Raw genomic sequence first — 18,446 nt, 5'->3', positions numbered from 1 at the left:
ACCCCTCCTTAGCATTTTCCTACTGCCACCCTTTATAACCCTTGACAAAAACAACCAAGCTCGTGTTCAGTCGTGGCCTTAAGACAAAGGAGATCCCCACATCCCACTGGAGGATACTGATTGAACCTGGCCTCCAGAGCATTTACTTCCAGAAAGAGTCCTATAGTAACCCTGGTTTACTGCACATTAGTTTCTTCAGGTTAATGCAAAAGCATGGCTGTCCAACCTGCTGGCTTGCCTGCACTGCACTGAGTGAGGAGGAATTCTTTTGGGCCGAATATACGTAGGGTTCTCCAAAAGTAATGCCTCCTATTTATTTCCATGGAAATTACAACAGATAAAAGAAGTATAATAATTCTACTTGTGTCTTGGTTTCAGTCAGCACAGTGTTAATAGCACACTGCTGTGTAGTTGTTGTTGGGTGAGCCACTGCCATGATGGCAAGGGGCAGCTGCAGGGTGGGCTGGGCCAGGCTGCACTTGGGACATGGCTGGGATAAAGTTTAAAGTGCTTTATACACTGGGAACAGCACCCAGTTTCTTTCTGTGCTACTGAGGCTGAAGGCAGCATCATAAAAAGGCAGGTGTCAAGAAAATGAAGTCTTTAATTAGATATTAGCTAGTCAAGAGACTGGGTTTTGCAGTTAATGAATCCAGCCCATCCACTCACTTTCCAAATGCCATCAGGAGACTCTACGGTGCAGTAAATACGCTACAGCTGTGCCTGTGCTGGTGAGCAGTACAGCCTGGAAATGGGTCCATAATGCAGGAGGCTGCTGAGTTTGCACTGTTCACACCATGTGCCTTTCATACGAGAGGAATCCACTCTGTGAGCCCTTTCCGTGATGCAAACCAGAGCACAGTGAGTGGAGATGGCTGGGGCATTCACTGTGTAAGTGCTCTCTAACACTGAGCCAGCCCCTCTGTGAAAATACCAGGAGAAGAAGCACATTAAAAAATGCTGCTGGATCCCAGGAGCACAACATTAAACTTTATAGCCATGGTATTAGTAGATGAATCATGCTGAATAATAACACATGATTAAATAGCTGAGAAACTCCTATTTTCACAAATGTTAAAGCATGAACAACATTCCTGTGGAATGCACATGAATCTCCATCTGACTGTTATGTGAGATGTAAAGTGACTGCACCAAATCCAAAGGAAGGATCCAGAGGCAGAGCTACAACCAGGCCGGACACATATTTTCTCACCCCATCCTGACCTCACATGTCTGACATTAGCCTAGGGCTTGCCATTTGCAGGGATTGCAGATAAATGCTGGATGCTTTGTGCTTTCAGCAGCTCTGGCTGCATTACATGGGAAAACAGATACCTTTACTAAGGGGTGCCTGCCTTAGAACCATGGAATCACAGAATATTCTGAGCTGAACCATTGAGTCCAATCTTGGCTCCACACAGCACCATCCAAAACCCAAACCCAATGTCTGAGAGCACTGTCCAAATGCTCCCTGAGCTCTGGCACTCAGTGCCGTGCCCACAGCCCTGGGCAGGCTGTTCCATGCCCACCACACTCTGGCACAGACCCTGTCCCTCACCCCCAGCTGCCCCTCTCCTGGCACAGCTCCATTCTCTTGTGTCTGGTCGCTGTCACACAGAGCAGAGCTCAGCGCTGCCCCTCCACTCCCTGTGAGGAGCTGCAGCTGCCATCAGGCCTCCCCTCAGCTCTGCCGCTCTGTGCTGAGCAAACACAGGGAGCTCAGCCGCTCCTCACCTTGCCCTCCAGAGCCTTCTCCATCTCTATAGCCTCCTTTGGATGCTGTCCATTAGCTGTATTTGCCCTTTGTGTCTTCACCCATCCAGTGTGACAGCGGTCACTGCTAGCACTCCATCATTTCCTATGACTGTGTCCCAGTGCTGCAGTGACAGAAGCCCACGCTGCCGATGTCGGTGTGGGCCCTACTGCCAGAGCAGCTGTGAGAGGAGCTTGTGCCCAAGCCTGGGTCAGTGTCTGTGCCTGCTATAAGGTCCTATGGTACAACATAGCAGATACAGCCTTAGCCGTGTCAGTTTACACCAGCGCTCGTATTGATGGGTTATTTCCTCTGTAGATAATACAGTCAATTTTCCTTTACTTCTGCCTTTAGAAAGAATGTAAATTACCACAGTTAAAATCACTGGGCCTTGTAAAAACCTGCCTGTGCCCAGAAAACCAAGCGTCGGAGCTTGCCTGGAGCTGAGGAAGAAGTGGCATCTTTTTCAATAAATTTACATCTCTAAATAGATGATAAGTGTTGAATCAATTTCCATATGTTTAAAATAGCAGAGCATTAAGTATTCTGGCACTTCAAGCAATCAGCTAATTTGGGACTATTATGAGAGTATCTTTTACACCAGAGGAGCAATTCATCTGCAAATCAGGAACAGTCTGCATCTCTGTGCCCTTTCAGTACAATAAAGGACAGCAAATTGTCAAGAAATCCTATTTGTTTGTCTGAAGAGTCTATGGTGTGTTATGATATTCAGGTCTTCACAAAATCAAACATTTCACCTCTTAATAAAGCAAGTGATAACACACCCCCATTTGCCAACGCAGGCTGCACAGGTCCATTGATAAGCAATGATGAAAGTGTAGCCAATGATACGTGAGAGCAATGCAGGTATGTGCTTCCTGATGAAGGCAGCAGGAGCTGAGCCATGCCAGCCTCTTTGCACAAGGCAGTGTGTGAAGGCAGATGCTGCCTGCTTTCTCCACCCTTACCCCCAGGCTGCCCACATCCAGCTGGTTGGCTCCGAGCGCAGCTCACAGTTCTCCGCTCCTGCCGGCACATCTATAGCTGAGATGAAAGAAATATTGTTTTCCAAAGGTCACTGAGCATTAAAGGTGTATGCAGCCTGTGCTCCAGAAAGCGAGGAAAGTGAACATCTTCTGGAATCAGCCGGCCTTTTTGATCTGGATGAAGTAGGATGCAGATCTCATGATGGACTTCAAAAGCCAGATTGTCACGGAGTTGACTAGATCAATCCATGACACAGATTAAAGGGGAGATGGATGGAAATATCTTCAGAACTTCCAGTGAAGTGATCCACAGTGTCATCCAGTTTGCTGAGTACCTAAATATTTCCACATTGCATTCCAGCATGCTGCTCACAGGTGCAATGTGCCATGCATTCCGTAGATGCACAGCACCATGTAGCCTGGACACACAGCACTGACCTTGCACCACATTGCCTCAGCGTGGTACAACTGCATCGTTGTGTTCCCCCTGCATTTAGCACACCATCCTCCAAAATGCAGGGGCTTGGATGAGGACAAATTTGGGGTGACTTGATGATTTTGTTTTAAGTTCATGTCCTGGAGAAGGCAGCACCGCTGGGGAAAGCTGCTCACTAGGGAGTGGATTTTCCATAGCTCAGATTTTCAACGTTCATTCGGTGACTTCTGACCGCCAAAACAATGAGTTCAGCCAACGACTTCAAAGGAGGATATCAGGATCTGGGGGAGCAGTGGGATCCTTATTTTCTACAGATTTCTCACTCTTTTTTGGTCATTTAGAGCTTGCGACACTACGTATTTCTATCCTTAAAGATGAGAAAAACATCGATTTGAGTCTATGGGAAGCTGAGTGTCCTCAGAAGCAGGGCAGGCAGGTGGAGAATAATCTGTGAGATATCAGCCAGCTGTGAGAACGGTTCAGAGTGACAGAGCCGCTAAGGGTGCATCTCCAGCAATTCGCGGGAGCTCACCCCGCTGCCCTTTCTGCATTTAGAGCACAGCAGAATGGTGAATAATGAGGGCCACAGGAGGACAAGCGGGTTACTACAGCTGGTCAGGCAAATTAATGCAAATTACTTGGCAGTTCACCAAAAGTAGGCCAAAGAGGGCTCTTCATAAGAAACATAAAGGAAAAGTAATCTTGGAGGTGGCCCAGTCCGCAAGCTGAATGTGTTGGATTCCAGACCTGTGGGAGACCTCTGTTTCTTCAGCTTGTATAGCTTTCTATCCATCTCCTGAATCTTTCCCCCGGATCATTTAATGTCTTCAAGTCCTGACAAGTGCAAACCCCTCACCGTGTTTCCTCCCCCACTAAGGGCTGCTGGCTTCCAGCCTTCTGGCCTGTGCCCATCGCCGAGGGGAGGGCTGAGGTTCTAGGTTCTGAATCCTTTGCAAATCTCCCTTCTTCACCTCCTCCAGTCTGTGCAAACTGCAGAAAATCGGTTTATCCATTCACCATTGCTGCTGACTTGTACCTTTGATCTGATATTTTGGGAACCGTGCTCTATAGTACTGGGATTGACACTCTTTAATATCTTCATATTGTATCCAGTTTTGGCCACCCCAGTTCAGAAACGACAGGGATATCCTAGATGGAGTCCAGCAGAGAGCCACAAAGATGATAAAGGGCCTGGAGTGTACGAGGAAAGGCTGAGTAACCTGGGTCTGTTCAGCCTAGGGAAGACAGAGAGGGGATGTGATTAATGTTTATAAATATCTAAAGGGAAGTAAGAGACAAATGGATGAGGCCAGGCTCTGCTCAGTGGTGCATAAAAATAGGACAAGGAATAATGGCTTAAAACTTGAACATAGGAAGCTCAGTGATGGAGTACTTGGAACAGGCTGCCCAGAGAGGTTATGGAGTCTCCTTCCATGCAGATACTCAAGACCCTGCCTGTGTTACCTGCTGTAGGTACTTGCTTTAGCAAGGGGTTGGACTCAATAATCGCTTGAGGTCCCCTCCAACTGCTGCTATTCTGTGACTCTGAGATTCATCAATGTCATCAAACTAACGAGGTTCAAAAAAAGCAAAGTATAAGATTTTTTGCTCTGGTCGAGGTAATCCCAGATATGCACAGAAACTGGGAGAAGAACTTGAGAGTAGCCCTGCTGAAAAGGACTTGGGGGGGCCTGGTTGATGAAAGATTTAACATAAGAGAGTGCCCTTGCAGCCCAGAAAGCCAACCATATCTTGGGCTGCATCAAAAGAAGTGGGGTCAACAGATTGAGAGAGGCGATCCTGCCCCTCTGCTCAGTGTTGTTGAGGCCTCGCCTGGAGTACAGTGTCCAAATGGGGAGTCCTCAGTGAAGGAGAGACAAGGACCTGTTGGAGCGTGTCCAGAGAACGGCCACAGAAATGATCCATGGGATGGAGCACCTCTCCTACGAGGACAGGCTGAGAGAGCTGGGGCTGTTCAGCCTGCAGAAGAGAAGGCTGTGTAGAGACTTGCGAGCAGCCTTTCAGTATCTAAAGGGGGGCTGTAAGAAAGGAGACATTTTCACAGCCTGCTGCAAGAGCACAGGATGTGAAGGGCAACAGAAGCCAGCACAAACACACAAGGAAATAAGCGAGGCCACTGAATATGAGTGTCTACGGGCTGTCAGATACGACAAAGGCTTTGCAGAACATGCTGCATTAAGGCCTTGAACATCTCAGTAAAACCTGCCAGCTTCTCTATACCGTGGAAGGGAGATAACAAGCACAGTACAAATCAAAGTGGTGTTTTAAGGGATAAAAAGGTGTTCACTTTGAAGATGCACAGAAGCCGTAGGCATGGGCACTGTGTGGGACACAATCCGTTTGAAACTGCCATCGCAGACGGATGCCAAAACGCTGCATCCTACCTGGATTTGGGAGGGCTGTGTGCACACAAGTCCCAGCCCTACCAGCACCATGCTGCTGTGCTCATACTGGGGTTTTCTGCTGTGTGACCGTCTCCTTGGGCAACGGCAGCGGGATGGGGGCTCCTTTGTGCGCGTCGCACTCCGAGAGCCCCAAGCCCTGCTCGGCCGCCCAGCGGGGTGCGACGGGCCCAGGCCAAGCGCCTAGAAGAGCACCACAGCCTCCGGGAGCTGACGAAGACGGGGTGTCACGTCAGACTTCCCGGCGTCACGGGACGGACGGCGCACCGCGCCCGGTGCCTGCCGCCGACCGGAGCCACCCGCACGGCTTGGCTCGGCGCGCCTCGCGTCCTCCCGAAAGCCTCACATCCTGGGTCGGCGCCGGCGAGACAGAAGCGAGCCCAACGAGCGGGCTCTGGGGGGCGGCGTGCTCCGAAGAACCCCCTCCCTCGCAGCCCGCAGGGGGGGCGGCCAGGCCCGGCCCACCGCCCGCCGCCTCCCTCTCCCCCCCTCCTTCCCCGCGGGCCACCCCGGCACCTCGGCGGGGCGGGGGCGGGCGCGGAGAGAGGAGCGAGGAGCGCGGCGGCGGCGATGGCTTTCGAGGCGCTGGCGGAGGCTGCGGAGCGGTGGTGCGCCCGCACGCCCTTCCAGCTCATCGCCGCCGAGGAGACGGAGCGCCGCATGGACTTCTACGCCGAGCCCGGCGTCTCTTTCTACGTGCTGTGCCCTGAGGCTGCCTGCGGCGACAATTTCGTGAGTGACCGCGGGGGGGGGAGGAGAGGAGGGAGGTGTTAGAGCCGTGCCCAGAGGGCTCCGGCCTCGGGGGAAGCTCCGGGGGGCTGCGGGCCGGAGGAGCCCTCCGTGCGAGCGCCGAAAGCTGCAAGATGGAGTCGTTGGCCGGTGCGGGGCGGGCAGGGCACGGACGGCCCCCCGGCTCCCCTCGGTCCCCACGGCGCGCGATGCCCCCCCACGAACACCGCTCCTCAGCCCCTCCTTCTCCGAAAGCTTCCGCCGTGCCGCCCGGGTTCGGCTGGGGGCTCGCGGGGCCGTTTGGCAAATGGAGAATGGGCAGGGATAAAATGGAGTCGGGATGACAGCGGGGCCGTCCCTGCTGCGCCCCGGGCAGGTGCGGCCCCTCCCGCCGGGCCCCGCCGAGTTGGGCAGCGAGTTGTGGTGCCGGGGTGTCCGATCCCGGCCCCCGCCCCCATGGGGAGAGCCTCCTCGTCGCCGAGGGTGTCGCGAGGTCGTAGAATATCCCGAGCTGGAAGGGAAGCTGAAGGAGCATCGAGTCCGGCTCCTCGCTCGCGGGTGTGGAGCGCCGGTTGGGTGCAATTGAAGGACTGCGGCTCCGATAGCTCCCGGAACGGCGTCGGAGCTGCAGCTCGTGCTCTTCCTGCAGCAACTTCCACCTCTAGTCCTGCTAGGGAAGTACTGACGAATTCCCAACCCGGCAGGTGAGCAGAGAGGGGTTTGATGGCCGGGTCAGTGAGACAAAGAGCAGGCAAGCAACGCCTCTGGGAGTGCAGGTCCCGGTGAGCAGGATGTGTGCTCACCACACTGTGCTGGATCCTGAGGGAAGCGACCCAGGATGAGCTCTGCTTATGCCAGGAGACATGTGGGACCCCTGTGCCAGGGCAGCCCCAGTCTGACCAGTGCCCACCTGCAGCAGGGGCTGTGTTGGGCCATCACAGAATGGCCAGCGTTGGAAGGGATCTCAAGGATCACGAATCTCCAACCCCCACCATATGCAGGGCCTCCAATCTCCCCATTTAATACTAGACCAGGCTGCCCAGGGCCCCATCCAAGCTGGCCTTGAACACCTCCAGGGACAGGGCATCCACAGCATCTCTGGGCATTCTGTGCCAGCTCCTCACCACTCTGTTGGTAAAGAACTTGAGGCCTTGCAGGAGTCTGGCAGCAGGACAGGGCTGGTTGGGAAGGACTCCCCATCTGAAGCCAAAACCAAGCAGAAGGGTTACATTTCTGTTTTGTGGCATTACCACTCAAGGTACTTTTCCTATTAACTTTCAAGGTAGACAGATAGGTAGAATACTTAATTCTTTTCCTGTCGATGATGTCTCCTTAATGCGATTAAGAACCGCTGATGAAGTGGTTCACCAGCATCGTTCACCAGTGCCATCATTTCTGCTTCAAGTGCACTGTGGGCCTTCAGTTATGCTCCCAGCTCAGCTATCTTGGTTTGCTGCCTTTTTATAGCTCTGTCCTATCCTACCCTTCCTTACCCTATCCTATTTTTCATGTTCCAGAATGTTTGCTTTCTAAGTGCAATTACAAGCTGAGCTTTATTTTAAGGAGATTTAATGTGGGCCATGGGACAGATTCTCACTTGTACCTGAGCCCCTTGAGTTGCACGGCTCTGTTAAGATGGAAGAGCATGACAGAGAAAGGAAATAGAACCAGTGGTAGACTTTGTGATGTTTCAGTCTTACACGTCTGACAAAGGAGCCTTACATTTAATCAGCATCTGGTGCCTGATATTCTTGTTCTCTTTCTTTATGTCCTCATTTCATAATAATGTGACTTAAAAAACTACGTAGGAGGTGCCAGTGAAGTCCATGATAACTCACTCGCGAGGAGGAAATTATGAGCATGCTGAGTTTAAAAGAGAGGTAGAAAAAGACAGGGAAAGTTTGCCAAGAAGCAATCTGGGAGATAAAAACGGGGTCTTGTATAAAACCTGAGATCACAAGGATCACATGATTTTAATTTCCTGGAAAGGTGTCTGTAGGCTGGATCTTTCAGCATGCTAGGGGTACAGATGACCCGTTCAGGAGTTCACAGGTGCTGTCAGCACCTCCTGGATACTAAAACTCACCAAATCAGCATTTTGGACAGCTGAACTATGGACAGTTTAGCTCCTGAGGTTCACAGTTTTCTCAGAAAATTAATTGGACTTGTATAGCCATAAGCAATGTGAGGGTTGAGGAGCTATTCCTTACAGTCTTGACATTTGTTTTCCCACTTTGTTATTGCTGATATTCAAAGTAACCAATCAAGCAAATAAAACCATTATGCCACTTCGTTGCAAGATTTCCTGTAAATGTTTTAGAGCACAGGTCACAAATCTAAATATTTTCCATAAGCTGATGGCAGGTGAGAGGTGTCAGTGTGTCCGTGTTGCCAGAGCCACAGTTTTATATCTGCTGGCATGGAAATTGGTGGAAGCCCTACTTGCTTGTTGCCTTGTGATATAATAGGTACGTCTCTTCAAAGGCTGAATGATGGGTTGGTAAGGTTTTCTCCTTGTGCTCCATCATCTTATTCTCTGCTGCTGCTGGCACGTTCCTGCTGGAGACTGAAATGTGGAGCCTACACAGTTGAAGAAGGCTTTGTAAAAAACATGGTAGGATGACATGTGGTCAGCTTTCCCTGGGAAGCAAACTAGCTATTAGTTATAAAAGGGCAAGGCCTGATTTTCATGGATGTGGAAGTCCCTGTGCATAGATCTCATAGCTGAAAGAAGCCACAATTTAAACAAGAACCAGGATGTTAACGGTCATAATCGTTACACACAAATAAACAATTACAGCAGTTTAGCACAAGACACAAACTGCTGACCTGTAATATTCAGGCCTTACATTTGGCACAAAGATTAGAAGTAATAAAAAGATTACTGCTTGAACATTAAGGAACTGTGAGCCAGACCTCCAAAATCTCCAGGCTGTTGTTACAATGTTGTGATTTGGAAAAGAGCTCATTGGTATTTTTAACGGGGTTCATTTGAGTCCATTTAATGTACTTCCTGCCTTTTTAGGCCATAACAATCCCAAAGCCAGACTTTTTTTTGAGACAAGAGCTGCTGGTATGTTTGTAGGCCTGCAAGGCCCATGGCTGTGAAATGGCACGGGGAATGGTGAGACCTGTGGTATGTGTTTCTGAGGGCTGCCAGACTGCCAAGAGATAAGTCTGGGTGCCTGGAACAAGTAGAACCTACTCAGTAAGACAGGGATTTTTCTTAGCATACCATTGTGCTGCAGTTGTGCAGGTTGAGTGAGGTCAGTAGCGAGGCAATTGCTGCTTTTGCCTTAAACACACAACTTCAGTGAAGTTAAGCAGTCTTTTCATTAGACAAATGGAAACCTGCATCCCTGGCTCACTGCTGAGCAGAGAGGCAGCATGCATGCCCTGCGTTGGGGATGAATGTGTGTGGTTCTTGCTCTTTCTCTGAGCATTAGTTAAGCTTCAGAGAAATCCTCTCCTGTCCCCACTGAAGCATACCCTGCTGTTTATAGCACAGTAAAAAGCTGCACGGCACTTTGGGGAAAAGAACTGCCATGCAGAAATAGAGGTCTAAGTGTCTCCAACAGTTCTTGCAGCATTACAACTTCTCGTTGTAAGATAGTCCTGTGCACCAAGACTTCAGAGTAAAGGTCTTTCAGAGTGCACATTAAATTGTGCGGTGAGCCACACTTGTGAGCAAAGAGCGGCATTGTCAGAGTGCTTCCATCCATCAGCTCTCCATTTCGGGCAGCCTCAGAAGAGCAGAAGCAGCAGCATTTTTGGGAGAGGCTTCACAAAGCCAGGCTGGGGAGCTGGCCCCTCTCAAGCAGGGGCAAGAGGAGAGGAATATCCCAAATGGGTTTAAATGTGGCTCCCGAGGCCTAGGGAGAACAGAACTCTAAGAGAAGATTCAGCAGCAGGTTATGCATAAGAAGAGAATACCCAGTGTGACTTCCAGGTCTAAACAGGGCTAGTATCAAAGAAAACACCTCTGCTTGTAAAATGCGTGTGCATGCAAGGCATGTACCCTTTGCTGCCAGCACAGTCATAAGGGATTTTCTCTCCCAGGTGGATTTTCCTACCTTCCATTTCTTGCTGTCAATAAAATCAAAGTTCCTCCCCAGAAGCCTGGCTTCTGATCCAGCCCCCGGTGCAGTTCTGAACTCGGGTGCTTGGTGTACTTTGGCTATTCATGATCCATCACCTTTTAAAAACCTGTGGAGAAGCCAGTGTGGGCTCCTGTTAATGCCTCTTTCTTGTGTTGCTGTTGGCTTTTAGCACGTCTGGAGTGAGAGTGAAGACTGCTTACCTTTTCTGCAGCTCGCGCAGGATTACATCTCTTCCTGCGGGAAAAAGACACTCCATGAAATACTGGAAAAAGTCTTCAAATCCTTCAGACCTGTAAGTGCCTCTGTTTTACTGCCAGGGGTTGTCAGTTGTCTGTGACTGTCAGTAGGCAGCAGTGGATAGAGCAAAGCCACTTCCCTCCTGCAGCAGCTTACTTCTCTCAGGCGCTGGGGTGTTAGCATGTCAGCCTCTGTCAGACAGTTGCAGATCTTAGGATGAGAGGGAATGGCCTGAAGTCGTGCCAGAGAGGTTCAGGTTGGACATTAGGAATGATTTCTTCTGAGAAAAAGTGGTGAGGCAGTGGCACAGGCTGCCCAGGGAGGTGGTGGAGTTGCCGTTCTTGCAGGTGTTCAAGAACCGTGTGGACGTGGCACTGAGGGATGTGGTTTAGTAATATGGTAGTGATGGGCTGATGGTTGAATTAGATGGTCTTAGAGGTCTTTTCCAGCCTTAATGACTCCATGATTCTGTTCTGTGCTTGGGAAGAAGCTGTGGAAAGCCACAGCTGGTTGACATGAAAGCATGATTTTAATCCTTGAGAGACTGGAAATAAATAGAACAGATGCACACTTTTCTTAGAAGGACTGGAAATCTGAACCTTCAGTACAGCTGTTTGTAATTGTGAAAACATAGAAAAATATAAATATTCTTCCCAGGACAATATTTAGGTCTTGGTTATTTTCATGGTTGTTTTCTCCCACTCAGGAAAGCTGTGTCTTTGAGGAGATACTTGCATCATTTTAACTAAAGAGGACTTCAAGAGGACTTAATTGAATTGGTACAGATCAGTTACTTCATTTTAAACCACATTTATTTCAGTGTAGCTTAAGTTGCTGAGAAATTGGCTTCACTCAAACTGCATTAAGCTGCACTTTGGGATAAAAAAGTTCAGAGCTGAGGGAACCGTGATGCTTGTTTAGTCTGGGTGCTTCGTTAGCATTTACCCAGTGATTCCTATAGCCAAGCTCACAAGCAGTAGTTAAGCTGGAACACATCTTTACCAAGACATCTGGTCTTGATGTGAAGACTTCTGGTGACTTAATGAGTGCAACACTAATGAGCAATTTGCCTTCTAATGTATTCGTTATACTCTTGTCCAAAAAAACTCTTTTAGTTATAATCTGATCTTTTTCTAGCATTGCTTGCTGTCTGTTGGATTTCATTGTGCTTTCATCTGCTCAAGAACACCCTCTGTTACTGGAGCCCTCTAGCAGACTGCAGCCAAGTACCTCTTCATTGTCTCTGGGATGTACCACAAAGATTGCTTATGAGATTCTCCTTTCGCTGAGTTACTGAGAGGTTTGCATCAGTGTAACGGAACTGGTTTTACCATGCAGTGTATGGCTGTGTGTTGACAAGTCTAATGAGAAATGTACTGATGTTTTTCCCTTACTGTAATTATTAAAAATAGCAGACACACACAACCATGATTCACTTAAAAAGTGAAGTGTGGTATTACAGATGTATGGAAACAGCTATTGTACACCCTCATGCTTTTGCTTTTATCAGAATGAAACCAATCAGTACTGGGAAATGGTATCCTTGGCACTTCTTCCCTCCGTCCTCTGTCCTTTCAATGCCAGACCTGTTTTGTTAATGAAATAGCCTTGCTGTGAGCATGGAGGTAATGGTGCATTTACAGGATGTTTCTTCCCCAGTATCCAAGCAAAGCTCACTGTAAGAGGAAAGTCTGGCTGATTTCAGTTTGAAAAATAGCAGTGTAGGGAAAGCTGAAAATCAGATCATGCTTTCCTGAAGCACTCCATGATCTTGGGCACTCAGTCTGAGAGGCTGAGAGGGGAGCAGGTTTGTGGAGTTCAGTAAGCTTTTTCTGAGAGGTTCCTCAGTGTGTTTCCAGATGGACATCCAAGATGATCAGGCAGTTTTAAAAGTCTTAAGCAGGAAGTCAAAGGATCACACAGGGGTGTCCATGTTTCTAAACACCTCCACATGGAATCCCATCACACCAAGCTATGACTGAAGCACATCACCTCTATACAGCATCATGTGGTGTGCTAAAGCTCTGTCGTCTACTTGGGTTGTTTCACAGTGTGTTTGTATGTCAGCTTCTGGTAGGAAGTATTGCTTGTTTCACGAGTCTGAGATGTAAAAGCTACTAGGTTTATTTGCATTAGGGCACTTTGAAAGAGTTAAGAAAGACATAGAAATTAAAAAAAAAATGCCTGAGGGAAATGGCACCAACCTCAAGAGTTTGCAGAGAACCAAAATGTGAGTCATAAAACTTAGCAGCAAATTGCTGGACTCCTGGATTGTGCTTACCTTTGATCTAAAAGCCTGTGTCCAGGCTCTTCTTGGCCTGAGTTCTTGAATTCACACATGTCCTGCTTACTTTCCCCTTTACTTCCAAAAAGTACCCAGCAAACGGGTAGTTTGGCCAGTAGGAATAAGTAGCCGTAGTTCATGCCGTGCTGCTGCTGGCTGTTGTTCTCCTCTCTTCACCACCCTCCCTGTCCTCCTCCCCATGCATTCCCCTACCTGCCAGCTTTGTTCCTTTTGCCTACCTCTTTCCTCCTTGTTTTTGCTCTCCATTGAAGTCCTTTCCAGACTGCCATGTAACAAATACAGACCAGAAGCAAATCACAGCTCACACCATGTTTCTCATCTTCCTTTGTAAAACCTGCCTAAGGTGGGTGATATCACCCCTGATGTTTGCCACGCCAGGGAGAGGAGAGCTGTATGTCCCTGCTGCAGGAGGGGGGGATGCATGACAAACAGACCTGGAGGCTTATGCATGTCCTTTTGGTTCTCCTGGTGTATGGTGGGGGGTTTTGTGCTACTTTTGCATACCTGAAAGGCTTCCAGCATCCATAACATCAAGATGAGGCTCTCACTCCTGTGCTCATTTCCCTGCAAATCAGGGAGGAATTATAACTGGAGCTGGGCAAAAAATGTGATCAAAGCTCTTTCTGCTGGCTGATGTAAACAGAGCAGTGCCACACACAAATCTAATTTGAATGCACCAAATCAGTTGAGTGAAAATAATTCTGACAGATAAAAAAAAGCGTAGAGGCCTTGCTTTTCCATTTGAAAAAGTGTTTTAATTTTAGCTTCAAAACGAGAGAAAACCCCCACATCCTGAAAATGAACCACGTAGTTTCACATTCACATTATGCAGCTGAACATAAGATGTGAAAAATAGGTGTGCATAGGAATATTTACTGTTTGTTCTGCTCAGAAAGTAAGAACACTGGGCTATCTGCAGGCGTTTTTAAAATGCGAAGGAGGGGGGTTAGTCAGCAAATTCCCCTTCCATTTCAATGCCAAGAAGCCCTGCAACTGAAAAAATGGTTTTCTCACAGTGAGTTGAAGAATGCATGGACCCAGAAGCTAATTCTGTGTGTTGGCTTTGTATCCTCCGAATAATTTAGAATGATGATCGTGGACTAAATTTAAATCAAAATTGAACTAAACATCTGCCTTGCCACAGCCTTCTCATTTTCATATCACCACCAAGCAAGCATCACTGTCTTGATTTTTCCAGGTTTTGTCTCTTTTGAGAGACAACAGCTGTGTCACAGTCCAAACAGGGTGTTGCACGTGTCTGTGCTGCACTTCCAGCCTTGGCAAGCTGAATACGTACTATTCCAAATAATGCCTGGCACACGATTTTGCTTTGAGGTTTTTAACAGCTGGTAGTGTAGGATTCCAATATGAGATTTCCAGAACAGATACATTAGTTTGCTTATTATTTGGTTCATCTGTCTTCCTGACTTCTTGGCAGCCTTTTGGAGGGGAGGGGAAAAGTTCAAGCACTTCTATTTGCTCCTTTTCCTGTGGCAAATAAATGCCATTGCAGAAATGCAAGCCGTCAGATGGAGGCATCCAGACATTGAAAATTAAATTTGAGCTAGCTGATCTTCCCTGGTCAGAAATATAAAGGGATTTGAGCAACTTTGAGTTGAATACACAGTATTTCTTATGGAGATTGCTTCACCCAGCACACAAGTCTTCATTGGTGTAATGGAATGAAGAGTTTAAGAGAAGCACTTAACCGGCGGGATCCTCGGGGCTTAGGGGCACTGCCAGTTCTGCACGTGGATTCTTCCTTTTTTGGCATTTGAATGGCTACTGAACACAACCTTAAATCAAATGAATACTGCTACAGTATGATCATAGTTTGTTCTGAATTTAAGCCACTGCCAAACCTAAACACTCAAAAATTGTGATATGACCTCAGGGAAAAAAGCAGAGCTCTTTGAATGAGCTTTGCTTTGGTTTTATTTATCTTCTGGTCTCTGAGCACTTAATTTGCTGCGAGGATGCATTTTTAAATCTTTCTGTCGTCACAAGAGGGAGAAGGAGAGAGTCGAGATGGTTACGTAATGCTGTTATTCTAGGATTTGAGATTTCTAACAAGTGGCATCTAGGTATTGTGGGAAGATGTGCAGTGAAACATGAGTGGGTAATTGGCTATTACACCGTATTTTCTCTTCCTTGTAGCTACTTGGGCTTCCAGATGTTGATGATGATGCGTTTGAAGAATACAATGCAGATATGGAAGAAGAGGAACCAGAAGCGGATCACCAACAAATGGGTGTCAGTCAGCAGTAATGTCCAGAGGAGCTGTAAAATTGGGAATCCCGTGGCACCTGGTGGGGTCAGATAGTCCCACGTCAGCCTGTTCAATTTCGCTCATCACGTGGGATATCTGGCTCCCAGGATACAAGTTTTATGAAATGTTTATTTAAAAAAATAATAGCAATCTGTGATGGGCTTTGCTAAGAAGTGACCTGAATTTTGCTCCTGCTTCAGTGGAGTTTTTATGGAGTTGTCTTGGTAGTATTCTGCCATTACCAGTCTAGAAGTAGTTTTGTTGCTGACTGTCTCCTTGATTTGTGTTTGAGAGTGATGTTCACTGACATGAATGTAGGGTTGCCTTGAATGTAGGGACTGCAGGGTCGGCGTGCTGAGCACTCCTGGCGTGTCATCTCTCGGGGAAATTGGTGCAGAGAGTAGATGCAACCAGCACTTTTCTTTTTAGTTCAACAGCTGTGGTTTGTGGCTGTCTACCAGACAGAGCACCATATTTTGAGAAGTTTCTCCTGAAAAACACTAGTTTAACAGTGGTCAGTGCTGCAGAAATGCACGTGGAGGCTCAGCTAAAATGATGGAGAGTGACAAGTCCAGGAGGTATTTGTGTTGGACCTGTTAATGTCATTTCACTGACACCTGAGTTTACAAGTGATTGGATTCATAACCGGGAGCAATTAGAGCTCTGGTATTGACAGTACATATCAAAACAAACCTGGGTTCTCTCACACCACTTAACCCAAAGCCAAATACTGTTTGTGTACTAATTCAATCAATTACAGACAGCCATTGCATATCCCACGTCTGCATGAAAACTGACTGTAAGCTTCACTATTTTGAAAACATGGATAAATTACTACACAAATCTTGCAGTGTCGCCAACTGAAGTGCAACTTAACTTGGAAGCCATAAGTCTATAAACCAGCTTGTAACATTATGCTGGACCTTTTCCTCCCTCTGGGTCTTTGAGCTAATCTGGGCATTTCCACCTCTGACGAGGGAAGCTAAAACACTACCCAAGCAGGAGGCTCCTCGTATCTTATACCTACTCTGCATAGGTTTAAGTGGCTCCAGTGAGTGCCAGACTGTGAAGATGCAGGGTCTCTTTATTTACATGCCTTTTGTACTGAAAATAGAAGGAACAGAGTGATGCTGTTGTAAGACATCTGTTTTCTGTGACTGAACATAGCGTTTCTGAATTTATTCCTTTCTTCCAGTTTCTTTTTAAATGGCAAAATGAAGGTCACACACTTCGAAAGCCCTTTTATACAGAATTAGCTTTATGAAAACAAAAAGTGAGTGAAGAAAAAATGATAGGACAATTCCCAGAAACAGCTCACACCATTTTGAAAACCCCGTTGGTAGCAACATCTCCTTTTCCATAGACTTTTAAAAGACTTTTATTTTTCAAGATTACTTAAGAGAGGAAGTTTTCTTGGGGATTTACATTTCTGATGATGGGTTCAGAGGTGCAGAGCACCTGATTTTTTTCCAGCCTGAGGCAAAGACCTTCCATAACCAGGACAGTGTGCGGTACCCGATTACGTACAGGAATGTCTGCAATGCTTTCAAAGTTCAGGTTTAAGAATATTAAAAAGAATGGAAGAGAAACAGATCTTAATGAAACTTTGTACATTCTTTTGGCATGCAGGCATAAACACGGTAGTTGCAACACATTTTCTATGGACTAGTGACGTGAGAACTGTGGCAGTTCATTGTTTAACACTGTGCAGCAGCAATAGGCTTTTTGCTTACAATTATAAAGTGTAAGAACAGTGGGTTCCATCCCTGCTTTAGGTCCCTAAGTTTTTGTTCCTCCCCATGAAAAAAGATGTCATAACCTTGCTTCAGGAGAAGCTTTCTCTTTGTAGCATCCATTGCTTTGGTTACGGCTCGTACAAATGGATCTTTTGGGGCTGGCTTCCCTCTGCTGCAGTGCCAAGCAAGATGTAATTTACAGTAGCACAAACTATTGTTTGAATTGTTAATGAGCGGTTGAACATTAATATGGATGTATGCAAACATAAAGCTGTAAATCATGTAGATATGTTATTTTCTGCATTCACTAACTCACTTTTTCTGGAATGCCATGTGCCATTGGAGTGATCTCTCCACCAGAGTGCAAGTGCTTGGTAGATGGGGGCTGTTCTCTCCTGTTCTCTCTGATGGGGGATGTTCTCTGTTCTCTAAAGCTCTCACTACGGCCAGCAAGATTGTATTCAAACGCAACTCTGGAGGCTGCATGAGGCTCAGCCCTGCAGAGAGCTGCACACCTGTGTCCCCCCTCATGCTGCTGGGAGCAGAGCGTGCAGCCTCACTGCTGTACTGAAGCACTGCCAGGCAACACTAACAATAAACTGGAAATTTTATACACAAGAAAACTTAAGTGACGTGTGTGTTAAATGTGAATGAGCATTAATATAGAATGTATTTTATCAAAAAATGTTGATTGCTTCCTTTGACCAAATACATTTCTGTATGATCATGTTACGTGTTCCACACTTACCTAATGCTTCATCGTATCACAAAGTATTTACATGTTTTATTTGTGTTTATTTGTTCTTCAATCCTCTACATTTTGGGGTTGGTAATCATTCAGTAACTCACCGAAGACAGTGTGGCCCTGGCTGGGCTGCCACACTGAGAGGCTGCACCTGTGAACACATGTGCAAACACTTGCAGGTGTGGGGACTCAGTAAGAGAATGTGGGCTTACGGCTCTGCCACTGCCCTGCTCTGAGCTTTGGGTGGATTTCAGCAGCTGGGTCCCTGTGAAATTCGGTGAGAGGAGGAAAAGGACCCTTTTGAGGAGATGCCAGGATTTGGAGACCACTCCAAGCACCTGCAAGGTATCTGCTTATTGAACCTCTGCAGTGCATGTAAAAACTGCTCTGGGCATTGCTGAGCACAGTCACTTGTTTCTGCTAGCATCCTGCCCAGTGAATACATTGAGTTGATGAGGGAAGAAGGAGTGGAGAAAAGACAAACTAAAAGGCCTTCTCCTCTTCCCTAGCTTTGTAATTTGTGGTGTTGTGTGAGTAGGTCAGAGTGATGGGCAGGGAGCAGGAAGCTGCTTTATGAAGTATGCAGTAAAAAACTCTTAACAGGATTTGCTAATGATGCATTGAGAAAAAACACTGGCAAACTTTCTCCTCACAGAGATGTGGGGAGTAACACGCCCCTGAACATGATGGCCTGATGGCAGGCTTCTTCAGCTCTGCTCGAGGCTGG

General features: G+C 47.3%; 1 protein-coding gene across 1 annotated transcript; it reads left to right on the top strand.

Annotated features, from left to right (window-relative positions):
- Positions 1-6,078: 6,078 nt before the first annotated feature.
- On the top strand, positions 6,079-17,748 carry MTURN (maturin, neural progenitor differentiation regulator homolog). Its single transcript, XM_052694660.1, has 3 exons — positions 6,079-6,330; positions 10,597-10,719; positions 15,127-17,748. The coding sequence occupies exons 1-3, from the start codon at positions 6,169-6,171 to the stop codon at positions 15,235-15,237; spliced, it is 396 nt and encodes a 131-aa protein (XP_052550620.1). The 5' UTR covers positions 6,079-6,168; the 3' UTR covers positions 15,238-17,748.
- The last annotated feature ends 698 nt before the right edge of the window (positions 17,749-18,446 follow it).

Source organism: Tympanuchus pallidicinctus, unplaced genomic scaffold (genome assembly GCF_026119805.1).
Source record: "Tympanuchus pallidicinctus isolate F22 unplaced genomic scaffold, pur_lepc_1.0 scaffold3, whole genome shotgun sequence".
Lineage (NCBI taxonomy): Eukaryota > Metazoa > Chordata > Aves > Galliformes > Phasianidae > Tympanuchus > Tympanuchus pallidicinctus.
Note: the sequence above shows the minus strand (reverse complement) of the source record. Positions and strands in the feature narration are given on the sequence as shown.

Bases quoted from the DNA above. Each gene is read 5' to 3' on its own strand.
- MTURN (XM_052694660.1), top strand. From the start codon at position 6,169: ATGGCTTTCGAGGCGCTGGCGGAGGCTGCGGAGCGGTGGTGCGCCCGC. The intron at 6,331-10,596 runs GTGAGTGACCGC...GTTGGCTTTTAG, and splicing joins CTGCCTGCGGCGACAATTTC to CACGTCTGGAGTGAGAGTGA. The intron at 10,720-15,126 runs GTAAGTGCCTCT...TCTTCCTTGTAG, and splicing joins TCTTCAAATCCTTCAGACCT to CTACTTGGGCTTCCAGATGT.